The 15,309-nt window shown below is 46.7% G+C and overlaps 1 protein-coding gene across 4 annotated transcripts in view; it reads left to right on the top strand.

Moving 5' to 3' along the window:
- Positions 1-13: 13 nt before the first annotated feature.
- Positions 14-15,309, top strand: part of Lig1 (DNA ligase 1) — a 50,317-nt gene continuing 35,021 nt past the window's right edge. Inside the window, exons 1-4 of one of the 4 annotated variants that reach the window (XM_004672804.2) lie at positions 14-163; positions 6,424-6,493; positions 8,160-8,252; positions 13,775-13,913. In XM_004672804.2, the coding sequence (XP_004672861.2) occupies positions 6,477-6,493; positions 8,160-8,252; positions 13,775-13,913 (249 nt within the window). In that variant the 5' untranslated portion in view covers positions 14-163; positions 6,424-6,476. Of the gene's footprint in view, positions 237-524; positions 546-592; positions 613-6,423; positions 6,494-8,159; positions 8,253-13,774; positions 13,914-15,309 lie in introns of those variants that run through there. The other 3 variants (XM_045133814.1, XM_045133815.1, XM_045133816.1) reach the window with 3 other exon arrangements.

Here is a 15,309-nt window from a genome sequence, read left to right as displayed (position 1 = left end):
GGCGCCGACGGCGGTCGCGTCCCTTCCTCTGCTGTCTCCGCCCCGCCCTGTCTCCGCCCGCCGAAATCTGCGCGCGAAATCCGTGGCGCGAATCGGGGACTTTCGGGTGCGAAGAGCTGAGTGAATTTGGCGTCGCGTGAAGCGGCTCGTGGGGCGGCACGAGGCAAGTGCGGCCGTGCACGCGGTGCCAGGGCCCAGGACTTGCCGAGCGCTCCGGAGCCCGTGGGCTTCGTCAGGTCCGGGGGTGACGGCGGAGGGAGCGGACGTGGGAATGCGTTGGAGGCTGAGGGGTGCGGGGAAGAGGGAAACGCGCTCGCGGGGTGGGGAGAGGAGCCCGGCCGGAGGTGAGCACACTGCGGGAGGGACAAGAGCCTGCTAGGAAGTGGACAAGGGCCGGACTCCCTGCTCCCGCGGAGAGGCCTGCTGGGGGGCCGGGCCACCTGGGAGGGGGCGGGGCCAAGGAAAAGCTGTGGTGGGCGTGGCCATCTGACAATTGGGTGAGCTAGGGCCGAGGTCCCTCTTGGCTGGTCAGAGAATAGAGGCAGGTATGGATATCCTTAATACAAGGCCTTAGCCGTTCGGAGCCCAGTTAGACTGAGACGGTGGGTGCAGGTAAACATCCTTTAGGATGGAGATTAGTCTGGCCTTGTGTATGCCAGGGAAAGGTGGGGGCTTGACACCGAGAAGGGGGCACAAGCCTGGGAACTGATACAGTTTTAGAGGAGTTTTGAAGGTGAGGCCCAGGAGTGCTTCCGGGAAGGTTGGGAATGAGGCCAGGGAAGAGCCAAAGAAGCTTGGAAGGGCCTTGGGTAAGGGAAGTTGGAAAGAAGAGGGACATTTGGAGAGGGGACATGATATTTGAAAGACAGGGAGAGCAGCACACTGGTAGAAGACTTGCCCAGAATCCACCAGTGAGTGACTTGGGGGCACGGCTGTGTGTTAGAGCACCTGCCCAGAATTCACCAGAAAGACTAGAGTCAATGGTACAGTGGTAGAACATCCATGGATGAGGGATTGGGGCCATGGCCTAGCAGGCACAAGGCTGTGGATTCCATCCCCAGTACCACAAGGAAAAAAAAGAAAGCTAAGAGTTGTTAGGGGGAAATAGGGTTAAGCATAATCACTGTCTAAATTTTACCCTTTTTTATTGTTTGAGGTTGTCTTGAAACATAGTTTTACTGTCCTATTCTGGCCTCAGACTTCAACTTGAAGCAGTCCTCCTGCCTCAGCCTACTGAGTACTAACATGGGCCACCACTCCAGTGTCTTCATCCCTATTTCTTCTCATGCAACTGTCCAACTTATGTGTATTAACTAGCTTAAGAACAGGCGTGAGGGGAAAGTTTGGAAGGTGGAAATCTTAAGAGAGGTATTGCCAGGGCCACAACTTCCCCCCCTCCAGTTTTAGAGCTCTGGTTCAGTAGGTCTGAGGTGCAGTAGAGATGTGTTGAACATGGATTCTGGGTGAATTTCAGAGCCTGTGCCTTCCATTATATCTTTCATTGGCTGATTAGTCCTCTCCTGTCTCTGGTTGACTTCTGTCTTTTGAAAGATGCTGAGCTCTTTTAAGTCTCAGAACATGAAACATAGGTGAGATGTGACTAGGGGAGCAGATGGCCTAGCAATATAAGGGCTATTGACAAGCAGAAATTCAGACTTAGGCTTTGCATTCATTGCTTACTCATAATGGTGACCACAATACTTAGCTGAAACAATTAAGGGAAGAAAGATTTACCTTATTTTGGCCCACAGTCTCAGAGGACCTGTGTCTATCATGACAGGGAAGGCATCGCTGAGCAGCCCAGTTTATGGTGAGATCATGTGGTGGAGGCATCATACCTGATCAGGAAGCTGAAAAAAAGAGGAACCAGGAGAGGGCATGACCTTCAAAGGTCCTTCCCTAGTGACCCACTTTCCTTAGCTAAGCCTCATCTCCTAAAGATTTTACAGTCTCTCAAAACAGTACCTTGAGCTTGGAAAGAAATGTTCAAAACATAAGTCTATAAAGGTAATTTCAAATGGAAAACCTAACAAACTTTCTGGCCTGTCATCCCCAAATAGTTTTCCATAACACCCATTTATAGCTCTCTCTGTTACCATGGCTACCACGCTTTGAAAGATTCAGCTCATCAACCCTGATTTTTTTTGTTTTTGTTTTTGTTTTTGTTTTTGTTTTTGTTTTTTGAGGTAGGGTCTCCCTCTAGCGCAGACTGACCTGGAATTCACTATGTAGTGTCAGGGTGGCTTCAAACTCACGATGATCCTTCTACCTCTGCTTCCTGAGTGCTGGGATTAAAGGAGTGCACCACCACACCCAGAAACCCTGATTTCTTTTGGGTGTGTGTATGTATTATGTGTGGTGTGTGTATGGTGTATGCATATGTGTGCAGATGCCTGGGCCCTGGTTTGCATGCTTATGGCGCGCAGAGAACACCAGGGGTCCTCTATCACTGTTTTGCTTATTTCTTTGAGACACTCAACATTTGTGGGTTTCTTGGTCATCTGCCTACACTTTGTGATTGCAAATACAGACAATATTATATATGCCCTCATCCTAAACAGTTGCCACCATAAATACTATGACTTATCTCCTTACTATTTGCTGTTATTTCTAGTTAGTACATCTAGGATTTCTCTCTATCCTGGTACATAGCTCCCTCCTTGATAATCTTTTATTGTAGTTGCTTTTTACTTTTTGTTTTGAAATAAAACTGGACTTACAGGAAGTTATAAAACTGATTGAAACAGCTTCCTGCAATGCTAGCATCTAGGTAACTATGGTCTATTATCAAAACCAGGAAATTGGCTCCAGTATAGTCCTGTTAACTGGACTATACTCCCTGTGCAGTTCTCATCTGTGTGTGGATGTGTGTTCAGTTTGATCCTTTGTGTAGACTTAGGTGGTCACCATCACAACTGGTAGAGAGAACAGTCCCCTTTCTGCAGGGGAACTCTCTACACTTCTTCTCTATAGTAGCTCCTCCCTTACCCTGGTAGCCACTGCTCTGCCTTGCTGGGTAGCTCTAGGATTACCTCACACTCCTGATCCTTCTGCTCCTCCCAGGTGCTATGCTGTAATTCTTACCCAGCCTGTTCTCTGTCTCTACTTCCATTATTTGGGGATTATGTTAATAGAGTCCTGCAGTTCTCAACCTTTTGACTGCTACCATTCTGTATAATGTCCCTGCGAGCCCCCCACATTGTTTTATTGCTGAGTAATATTCCACCCTCCGTGAACATTTCTCTTTCCATCATTTATTTATTTATTTGCTCACAGCTTTGTTAAGGTACAATTCACATATCATACAATTTGTTCACAAGTTTTCAGTTTGTTGGTTTTATGTGTATTCAGTGAATTGTAGGGGTTATCACCAGTTAATTTTAGAACATTTTTAACACTCCCAAAAGAAATCCCATACTCCTTAGCCATCTTCTGTTAGGTTTTAACTGCATGGTGTTCTATCACATAGTTGTTTTAGTGTTTGGGAAACTGACTCCTTGGTTTCAACCTGTTTCCAGTCTTTAGTACAGTAGTTTGCATGTCTGTTCCTGTAAGATCAGGCATTAAAATTAAACTTGTAACTTGGTTCTCCTGCCACCTGCCTGGAGGAGGTGTCACTGGGGGCGGATCTGGATTCCAACCCAAAGGAATGCAGAGAGGCTTGAGCTCTGCCAGGGTAACTGCTTGCTGCTTTTTGTTGTTTTGCTGCTGGTGGTGGTTTCTCTGTTTGCTTGGATTTATGAATGGGAGCCAGATTCTTCTACCATTGATGGAACTTCCCCTGGATCTATAAGCTTGGAGTAAATTCCTTCCTCCCATAAAACTGAGTTTGGCTGGATGCTCACCCCAGCATTGTGGAATGGACTACAACATTAGTCCTTGCAAATAGTTCTGGAATTTTGTGTTCACATTGCTTGGCATATGCTAGAGTCATTGCAGGCTGTACTCACAAACTAGGCTTGCAGTTTTGATGGAAGAGACAGGAGGCCCCACAGAGGCCCTATGGGCTTGTCCCCGACACCAGCATATCCGTATGAGGACAGTCTTGAAAAGCTCATGGTAGAGGGCATAGCACAGACCTGAGCTTGTGTGAAAAAGAGTAATTGCTCAGTGGCTGATGTTTGTTCCAGTGGGTGCAATTTTATAAGTGGCTGTGTTTCACAGTCATTTTAGGTAAATACTTGAAATGATTTTTCTCTCACCTTATCCAGTCATTCATTTATTGACTGGTATGTAGGGCCTCTTTCATGCTAGGCAAGCACTCTTCCACTGTGCTGTACACCCAACCCTTTTGTGGCTCTTTATTTTGAGACAGGATCTCACTAAGTTGCCCAGGCAGCCACAACCTTGCAAAGTAGCCTGTGTGACCATGCATGGCATATCTTAAAATCAAACTCCCTCCCCAAAATAAAAATAAAAACCTAAAAAAAAATTCATCCTCAGTGAATTTTTCATATTGGATAGATTTGGTGTTTGTATGTGTTACTAGCAAATCTTGTATCAATTCTGGCTTGGAGTGTACAAAAGGGAGTTTCTTCTTGATGAGGAAATGTGTGTGCTGTAGTTACCTACTTGTTGTGGGGGTGGGGGGCACCTGGCCAGAAGTAGCATACAGAAAGAATAGTTTATTTTATTTTCCCACGGGGAAGTTTAAGCAGAGGCTGGGCATCACCTCTTGCCACAGTAGCTGCAAAATAGCTAACTTTGTTAAGAGGGAGCTGGGCTGTAACACTCCAGAAGCCCACCCCCAGTAATATATCTCCTCCAGCAAGGCTTCAGACCATCCAAACTGCCACCAGCTGGGGATCAAGTATGAGGCTTAATTGCAAACACATGAGGCCATGAGGAACATTTTACATTTAAACTGCCACATTCTGGCCCTGTCTCCCATAACTCATTACAAGCTCATGATGCAAAATCCAACTTCAAAACTACACATAATTTTTATCTATTCCAGTGCTGTTCAAAAGTCCAGCTTCTCTTAACTCTAGTCCTATAAAATTAAGCACAAATTACATAACCTACAATATATAATAGCTGAGAGTAAACATTCCATTCACAAGGGAAGAATTGGTCAGAACAAGGAAGGACTAGATCAATGTAAGATCAGAAATAAGCAGGGCAAACATTAAATTATGCTACTGCATGTCTGTCTTCTGGGACCCATGATGAAATGCTCAAAAGGTTTTAAATTCGGGTCCTCCAGCCTTGGATGCTGAGTGAGCAGTATTCCTTGGCCATCCTATAGTCCTGGCATCTCCAAATTTCTGGTGTCTCTTCTACAACCCATGGTTCACCTTCACAGTCATTCTATAGTTACACAGGGTTTCTATATGGAAACATAACCCTTCTTTTTTATGTCTCTTGGCTGAACTCCATTCCCCAATTTCCTGCCATTTATCTTACTTCCAAAACCAGTACCAGTTACACTACCAAGTTTGTTAATCCGGGGAAAAGTAAAGCTGGCTTTGAGGAGCAGAACATTCCTTCAGCATTCTTCCTTCAGGCCCCTCCTTTCAAAAGAGTCAGTACTCGTCCTGTTGTCCAGGTGTGGAATAGATAGGCCAATCTTAATGGTGTAGCTGAAGTGGCCGTCTCTGGGCCTGAGACACAGAACCACATTCTTATTGCCTTCTGTGCCAAATATTACATTTTTCAAAGCCTTCTGCTCTGCCAAAGATACTAGTCCATAACTTTTTAATTCAGTTCTCAGGACATGCCAAGAATGCAACTTCAAGCCTGGCAAAATTCTTTTTTCCCTCTGAAACCTCATAAGCTTAGCCTCCCACATCGACAATTCTTTTTGCATTTAAGTCTTTCACACTTTTACCAGAATAGTCCATTAAGCTTATATCATTTTGAGGCTGATCTAGTCAAATTCTTCCACATTTATCCTGAAAACCATTTCCAAAGACTAAAAGCCACACTGGTCAGTTTTACTGCATCAATAGCCCCATTTCTTGGTATCAATTTTCTGTTGCAGTTACCTTCTCATTGTTGGGAAAAACATCTGACCAATAGAAGCATATGGAAGGAAAGCTTTTATTTCCGCTTATGGTCTTGAGGGGAATTTTCATCATTACATGGAAGCAAAGGCTGGGTATCACATCTTGCCACAGCAGCTGGGGAGTAGTAAGAGTGAACTAGCTAACTGGCAAGGGGGAGCTATAACACCCAAAAGTCCACTCTTGGCACCACACCTCCTCCAGCAAAACTCCGTCTTCCACATTGCTGCCAGCTGGAGATGGAGTGAGGCTTAGTAAGTACATAAGGCGGTGGGGGACATTTCACGTTCAGACTATCAAAGTGTGTGTGTTGCTAATTGTATTTTTTTTTCTTGAAGATTTTTTTTCTGTTTCCTTTTTGATATTGGTCTCCATAAACAACTAATATCCTTAACAGGTCATTGAATTTTTGTTCCAGGTACAGCTGACAAGAAAGAACAGAAGAGGGAAAGGAATAATTCTGACAGCATCATGCAGCGAACAATCATGTAAGGAAGGACCCAGCTGTAGCCCTAGGCACTCTGTGTGACTTCCAGGAGAGAAGTGAACAAAGTCTGTATCTGTAGATCTCAAATAGGGCACTGATGATAGAAATTATTGCACCTATATCTTGCTTCCTCTTTCTATTACCCCCCCCTTCCCTCACCTCGTTCCTTAAGGAGAATGTTTCAGTTGGGTCACACTCTCCAAGTGCTATATACATTTTGCTCAAAATCTGTGCCTTTTCTTAGTAGAATGTAAGCTGGGATTTCCAGTTGAATAGTCTAGAAAATGGGCAGGGGAGTATGAGAGGGAGGTAGTATATTAGCATGTTTTTAATTTCTAGGTTTTGTTTTGTCGAATGTAGAAACCCTAATGCAGTGTTCTCAGTCAGCAGTAGTTTTGTTCACAAGGAACATCTAGCAATGTCTGGAGACATTTTTTGTTGTAACAATATAGAGGCCTGACAATCTGCTGTTGGTATCGAGTCAACAGAAGTTAGGCACACAGTAAACCTCTCAGGCTAGCCTCATGCCCACAACAAAGAGTGGTTCAGCCTAAATGTCAGTTTAGCCTGGTTGAGAAACCCCATGCTAGTATTGCTGCCTTTAGGAAGAAGCAATAGGACTCTCTTGGTTAGTTATTACCTGGAGTCAGTGGCTTCAGGTTGAAACTTTTTCTCCTGGTATCTCTCCATTTTTATCTTCAGTATAGTCCCTGAGCCAGCCATGGTGGCTGCAGGTGAGCACTGACTAGCCAGGCCTATCTGAGTCATGTGTGCACATATGATTGGAGGTGTCAGGATAGGCTGCTTACGTGATGTGTACTGAGAATTTGGGGACAGAGGTGTCCTAAGAGGAAAATGGGGAGGAGGGAGTGGTTGCTTGCTAGACAGAGCCAGTCCTAAACATCTGTCCTGGAAACTGAGTAGTTGTAGATCCTGGGTTGTGTTCATACCATGAGAAGCCTGGGGGTTGTCTGTGCTGGGACGACAACACTTTTCTTTCCCTTCTTTTTCCTTTTTGCAGTACTGGGAATGGACCTTTGTACATGTTAGACAAGCACTCTACCATTGAGTTACAACCCCAGCTCATTATTTTTCTCTTTTTTTTTTTTTTTTGAGGCAAGCCTGACTGGCTTTATTTATTTACTTTTTTTTTTTTTTTTTTTTTTTTTTGATGAGCGAGAGCACAAGAGAGAATTGGCACACCTGGGCTTCCACTCACTATACTCGAACTCCAGATAGATGCATCACCTGTGCACATGGGCAGCCTTGTGCGTATGTCACCTTGTGCATCTGGCTTGGTGGGATCTGGGGAGATGAACGTGGGTCGTTAGGCTTTACAGGCAAGGGCCTCAAGTGCTAAGCTCTTTTTCCACTCCACTCTACTTTTATATAACCTTAAATGAGAAAAGAAATTTCGACTCCCCAGTACGCATGTAAGGCAGATATACAAAATGGCACATGCATCTGGAGTTTGTTTGCAGTAGTTAGAGGCCCTAGTGCACCCATTCTCTCTCTCTGCCTATCTCTCTCTTCTCTCACTCTCTCCCCAGTAAATAATAAAAAGCAGAGTGGTAGGCATGGGACTAGGAAGGTGCCTGGCACTGTTGGTGTAGCATAGGCAAAGGGTATCGGTGCTGTTCATGACTCACCCCCATGTGCTCCTGCAGGTCATTTTTCCAGCCCATGAAAGAGGGTAAAACAAGAAAGCCTGAGAAGGAGACACCCAATGGCGGCAGCAAAGAGAAGGAGCCACAGCTGAAGTATGTAATGGGACCAGGGCATCACACATTCTCGGAGAAGATGCTGTGTGGCCTTGCTTGTGCCAATATGGTTGCCCCTAGGCCAGTGTGTGGACTTGAACACATTTAGTTCACATCCCTAATTTAAAACCTAGAGCAAGTGACCTCACTTCCTGTGCCCGTAGCTTTCTTACAGGTAGAGCAGGATCTCATTCTTTCAGGCTTGTGCATGAGTTCAGGAGTAAGCAGGTGTGCCATTTGTAAAATAGTGCTTAGCTCATAAAAGACGCTCAGCACATGTGAAAATCAAGCAAGTCCCTTGCCTACCCTTGATCCTCAGATCAATTACTTTAATGTGTACATAATGCTCTGTCCAAATGCGTATGAATGAAGCCTTGTTTTCAGTGATTTACTTAATTGTAAAACACACTGTCCATACTGTTTTGTCTATCAGCTTCTCACTTCTGTGAACATTATCATTTAATTTTTTGCTACTCAGCAAAGGGACTCAGTTCTTCTGCCTTCTTCCTGTGTTCCTTTCTGTGGTTATACTAAAGAAATTATTTGGTGTCCCCAACTGGTGGATGTTTAGGTTGCTTTCAGTTTGTGTGCACAACAGTTTACCACTGTGAGAGGTCAGTAAATGTGTCCTTGGGCATGCATGTAGGTGTGTGTGTATATATATATGTATATACATATATATGTGTGTGTATATATATATATGTATATACATATATATGTGTGTGTATATATATATGTATATACATATATATGTGTGTGTGTGTATATATATATGTGTGTGTGTGTATATATATGTGTGTATATATAACATACATATATGTATGTATGTATGAATATATATGTTATCTAACATGGATCTCCATGTGTAGAGTTAACACATAGTAATTGTAAAAACATTTGCTCAAAGAATTAAAGTAAAATGTGTCCTCCTTCCAATACTCATTCCCAGAGGAAGCACTTTGACCAGCACCAAACACATTGATTAGCACCTACTGTTTATTAAAAGCATGTGCAATGAGTTTGTGTTTCTCATACTGGAGAGCATGGCCTTTTTGGTTACCATTTGTTCTCAAGTGGCATGGTGCTTGACATTTAATTGGCACTTAACATTTAACCTTTGATTTATTTTTAAATAACAAAAGCAAAATTTGTGTGTGTTAATGTGTATGTAGTATGTGTGGTGTAAGTGTGTTTGTGTGCAGATGCATGCATCCTATGCTCATGCTAGTGGAGGCCAAAGGAGAATACAGGGTTCTTCTTCTATTGCTCAACAGAATCTCTCACTGAACCTTGATCTCATAGTTTTTCTAGTCCATTGCCTTAACCACTCAGCAACAACTGCATAGAGCTCACAACTTTCCAGCTGGCCTAGCTGACCAGGGAGCTCCAGTCATCTTCCTGTCTCCATCCCCCTCAGTGTTCTGGTTATAAGCATGCATGACCATGCTCAGCATTTTACATGGATGCTGGAGATCAAACTCAGGTCCTAGTGCTTATGTAGCAAGCAAGCCTACCCCCTAATCATTCATCCCAGCCTACCAGACAACTCCATATGCAAATTGATTCTATATGTTGACTTTTTGGTACATTTGTGGGATTGAACATGTACATTTACAATATCTTCTACATGCCAGACACTATTTTAGACACTTTGGGTTTTGGTGTGCACAAAGTGGACAGCCATTTCTTTCCTAAGTTAACATGTTTGTTTTTTCTACCAAAAATGTTGTGGATTTCTTTTTTATTTATTTATTTTTTTTTAATTTATTTATTTATTTATTTATTTGAGAGTGACAGACACAGAGAGAAAGACAGATAGAGGGAGAGAGAGAGAATGGGCGCACCAGGGCTTCCAGCCACTGCAAACGAACTCCAGACGCGTGCGCCCCCTTGTGCATCTGGCTAACGTGGGACCTGGGGAACCGAGCCTTGAACCGGGGTCCTTAGGCTTCACAGGCAAGCGCTTAACCACTAAGCCATCTCTCCAGCCCTGTTGTGGATTTCTTTGCATAGTGCTACACACCAACCCACTTCCCCTTCCTTTTTTTTTTTTGAGGAAGAGTCTAACTGTTAGGCTGACCCAGAATCCACTATGTAGTCTCAGGCCAGCTTCAAACTCACATTGATCCACCTACCTCAGCCTCCCAACTGCTGGCACTGAAGGCATGCACCATCATGCCCAGTCACTTTCTCTTTAGTCTGCGGCCCTAGCCCATGGAATGGTGCTGCCTAGTTACTGTGGGTCTTCCTGCCTCAGTTAAACTAATCTAGAAATGCCTTCAGGGACATGTCTAGAGAGTTGTCACCTGGTAGGTTCTAGATTCACCCAAGTTGTCAATTGTGAAAAACCATCACATAAGTCATGGAGAACATTTCACATTTTCTTTTTGGTGGTTGTGGTCCTGGGTGTTAACTGTGACCTTCTTGTTCCAATTACTGGGGACAGGGACAGGGCCACCAAATGATACTGGGGTGGAGCAGAATGAAATAGAGGGCAGATAGCCAGGAATGTTGAACTAAGAGGAGCCTGGTGGCTGTCCTTCAAAATCTACCATCTTCCTTTAATTCAGTATATTAGTCTGTTTTAGATTACTATAACAAATAACTTGAGGCAAGTTCAATCTTCTTTAAGTCATCCCACATGTCACCCTGCGTGGTGATGGGTGTAGACTAGGATCAGAGCTGGTGAGTGACCGTCATCCCGCGTGTCACCCTGCGTGGTGATGGGTGTAGACTAGGATCAGAGCTGGTGAGTGACCGTCATCCCACATGTCACCCTGCGTGGTGATGGGTGTAGACTAGGATCAGAGCTGGTGAGTGACCGTCATCCCACGTGTCACCCTGCGTGGTGATGGGTGTAGACAAGGATCAGAGCTGGTGAGTGACCGTCATCCCGCGTGTCACCCTGCGTGGTGATGGGTGTAGACAAGGATCAGAGCTGGTGAGTGACCGTCATCCCGCGTGTCACCCTGCGTGGTGATGGGTGTAGACTAGGATCAGAGCTGGTGAGTGACCGTCATCCCGCGTGTCACCCTGCGTGGTGATGGGTGTAGACAAGGATCAGAGCTGGTGAGTGACCGTCATCCCGCGTGTCACCCTGCGTGGTGATGGGTGTAGACAAGGATCAGAGCTGGTGAGTGACCGTCATCCCGCGTGTCACCCTGCGTGGTGATGGGTGTAGACAAGGATCAGAGCTGGTGAGTGACCGTCATCCCGCGTGTCACCCTGCGTGGTGATGGGTGTAGACAAGGATCAGAGCTGGTGAGTGACCGTCATCCCGCGTGTCACCCTGCGTGGTGATGGGTGTAGACAAGGATCAGAGCTGGTGAGTGACCGTCATCCCGCGTGTCACCCTGCATGGTGATGGGTGTAGACTAGGATCAGAGCTGGTGAGTGACCGTCATCCCGCGTGTCACCCTGCGTAGTGATGGGTGTAGACTAGGGTCAGAGCTGGTGAGTGACCGTCATCCCGCGTGTCACCCTGCGTGGTGATGGGTGTGGACTAGGATCAGAGCTGGTGAGTGACCGTCATCCCGCGTGTCACCCTGCGTGGTGATGGGTGTAGACTAGGATCAGAGCTGGTGAGTGACCGTCATCCCGCGTGTCACCCTGCGTGGTGATGGGTGTAGACAAGGATCAGAGCTGGTGAGTGACCGTCATCCTGCGTGTCACCCTGCATGGTGATGGGTGTAGACTAGGATCAGAGCTGGTGAGTGACCGTCATCCCGCGTGTCACCCTGCGTAGTGATGGGTGTAGACTAGGGTCAGAGCTGGTGAGTGACCGTCATCCCGCGTGTCACCCTGCGTGGTGATGGGTGTGGACTAGGATCAGAGCTGGTGAGTGACCGTCATCCCGCGTGTCACCCTGCGTGGTGATGGGTGTGGACTAGGATCAGAGCTGGTGAGTGACCGTCATCCCGCGTGTCACCCTGCGTGGTGATGGGTGTAGACTAGGATCAGAGCTGGTGAGTGACCGTCATCCCGCGTGTCACCCTGCGTGGTGATGGGTGTAGACTAGGGTCAGAGCTGGTGAGTGACCGTCATCCCGCGTGTCACCCTGCGTGGTGATGGGTGTAGACAAGGATCAGAGCTGGTGAGTGACCGTCATCCCGCGTGTCACCCTGCGTGGTGATGGGTGTAGACAAGGATCAGAGCTGGTGAGTGACCGTCATCCCGCGTGTCACCCTGCATGGTGATGGGTGTAGACTAGGAGTCAGAGCCTGTGTCAGGAGTAGGCGGATTTGAGCTGCTTTCACAGGAAGAGTAACAGTGACTTAGAATAAAAGTTGTGGGCTGGGCTGGAGAGATGGCTTAGCGGTTAAGCGCTTGCCTGTGAAGCCTAAGGACCCTGGTTCGAGGCTCGGTTCCCCAGGTCCCACGTTAGGCCGATGCACAAGGGAGCGCATGTGTCTGGAGTTCGTTTGCAGAGGCTGGAAGCCCTGGCGCGCCCATTCTCTCTCTCTTCCTCTATCTGTCTTTCTCTCTGTGTCTGTCACTCTCAAATAAATAAATAAATAAAATCTTTAATAAAAAAAAAAAAGTTGCGGGCTGGAGAGATGGCTTAGTGTTTAAGGCGCTTGCCTGTGACGCCTAAGAATTCATTTCTAATCTCCACGTCCCACATAGCCAGATACACAGTGATGCAAGTGTGTTATGTCAAATATGCACACAAGGGGGTATACATGTCTTAAGTTTTTTCACAGCTGCTGAATGGTCCTGGTGTGCCCATTCTGTCTTTCTCTCTCTCTGTCTCTTTTTGTCTCTCCCTTCAAAAAAAAAAAAAGAATAGTGATTAAAAATTTGCCCTTTCTTAAGTAAGACTACAGGCTGTGGAGGCCATTCAGGGCAAGTTGGCTCGTGCTGCTATGTTGTCCTGGGAATCTCAGGGATGTGCCTTCACCTGCCTTGTCAACTCAAGTGAGCAAGTTTGTTGTGGGGTCACACTGTGCGGAGGGCAGCATTACGTGAGTTGGGTTGGGGTCACAGTTTGTGGAGGGCCAGCAATTGAGCTAGATGGGGCAAGTTGCATGCATCTGTCCTGCCACTTCATCTTATTGATCAGAACTTGTTACATGACTTAACCTTGATGCAGAGTGGGCTGGGCAATGTCATCCCTGCCTGGGTAGCCATGTTCCTTACCGAAACTCCTAGGGTGAAAGAGGGAGGTCTTCAAGTAGATGCTGGTGTTACACTCCTGCCCTAGGCAGGAACTCCCTGTGCTTCTCATAGTTCCTCAGAGGATCAGCACTCAGGAAGCTTCAGAGGCGTGACATGGGTAGATGGAGGGAGAGATGCTTAAATGCACATGTCAAATCCAGGCATGGTGGCTCACTGTCATCTGCACACTTGGAGGTAGAGACAGGAGAATCGGGAGTACAGGCAAACTGTCTCAGAAACAGTTAAACTGTGTATGTCATGGCTCCACCTGGAAAGTGTTTGTCCACAGAGGACATTAAGCAGTGCAGCCGAGGGCGGAGCAGCGCTCCCACGCTGCGCGTTGTACTCCCCCCTCCCCCGTCCAGGGTGGCCCTGAAGGAGAGGAATGGAGTGGTGCCCAAGAGTGACTCTCCAGTGAAGAGGCCATGGAGGAAGGTATCCCGGGTCTTGAGCAGTGAAGAGGAGGAGGAGGAAGAAGAAGCCCTTGGTACCCCCAAACACCAGGTAGGTCCCCACCAGCATGTTGGTTTTCACCAGAAGCAACCTAGTTTCCTGTTCACCCATGCAACTGAGAGCAGAAGCTACTCAGGGAGACCACAGATGCTGCCTGGGAGGTGAGCACACATTGCAGCTGTACTCAGGCTCAGGTGGCTTGGGACACAGTGTTCCAACTCTTGGGACATGGGGCTCTTCTGGCTCTTTGACCTCATTATGCCTCAGGTTGCCTCACTTGTAACAGTACTCATGCTAATGCCCACTGCTTAGGGTGGCTGCGAAAATGAAATGAGTTTTAGTTAGTAGAGATCTGGGAATATTGCCTGATGAATGTAAGGGCTTGAGACTGTGTCCGGTAGCATGTGTGCACATGGATACGTGTATACATCCTACTGTTAGAGGGTCTTTCATCTCTACATACATTGGGTCAGCTGGGTATGAGGGTGCTCACCTGTGTAATCCCAGCACTCAGGCACAAAGGCAAGGAGGCTCAGTGAGACTGGGGACAGACTGGTATACAGAGTGTGTTCCAGGGCCACGTAGCAGAACTTGGTCTCCATTTGAATACTTGGATCACTTGAATATGGGGAAGTCGCTCAGTGCTTATGGACAGTTTTTGAAATGCAGGCCTCAGGGGAGACGTTAAGCCTATGCCAGCCCTGCTCAGACCCTGTGGTGTAGCCAGCCCAGCCCAAAGCTGGGTCCTGCTTTCTTCTCTGTGCCCACTCGGTCTTTCCCCCCATCCACGATTTCCTCTCCTCTGTCCACCTGTTTCTCACACTTTGTCTCCCCTCCATGGACCTCCACCTCCTGGCTCCTTGCTTTTCCCACCTAAAACTCTTTGTAGCTGGGTGTTACAGTACATGTCTATAGTCTCAGCTCTTGGGAGGCTGAGGCAGGAGTATTGCCAGAAGTTTGTGCTACATAGCGAAGTATTGTTTTTTTTCTTCCCCAAAACAAGCAGAATGAAGCACCACACGTCTTTGTCAGACACTCAGGGCCCCATCCTGGCCTCCTGGGTTAGTTCTCCATTATCCTTCCGCTCCAGGTCAGGTGTCTGAAGTAGAGCTCAAGTTGTGGCATAGCTGTTCATTTGTGGGGGCTCTAGGAAAGACTGTTTCCTTGCCTTTTCCAGCCCCCAGAAGATCCTGCTAGTCCCTCTGCTGAGCCAGCCATATGGCCTCTATGCCTTTCTTCTGTGGTCACATCTTTTCCTGACTTCCCACTCTCTTGTACATTTAAGGGCCTTGTGATTGTATTGGGCTCACCCAGATAGTCACACCCTCCTAAGTTCATCTTCTTAGCAACCTTAACTCCCTTTAGCCATATAATGTTCCACATGAGCAAGTTCTGGGGATTAGGTCATGGGTATCTTTAGTAACTTGGACACCAAGGGTGGTAGGGA

Source organism: Jaculus jaculus, chromosome 14, assembly GCF_020740685.1.
Source record: "Jaculus jaculus isolate mJacJac1 chromosome 14, mJacJac1.mat.Y.cur, whole genome shotgun sequence".
NCBI classification, from domain to species: Eukaryota; Metazoa; Chordata; class Mammalia; order Rodentia; family Dipodidae; genus Jaculus; species Jaculus jaculus.
Note: the sequence above shows the minus strand (reverse complement) of the source record. Positions and strands in the feature narration are given on the sequence as shown.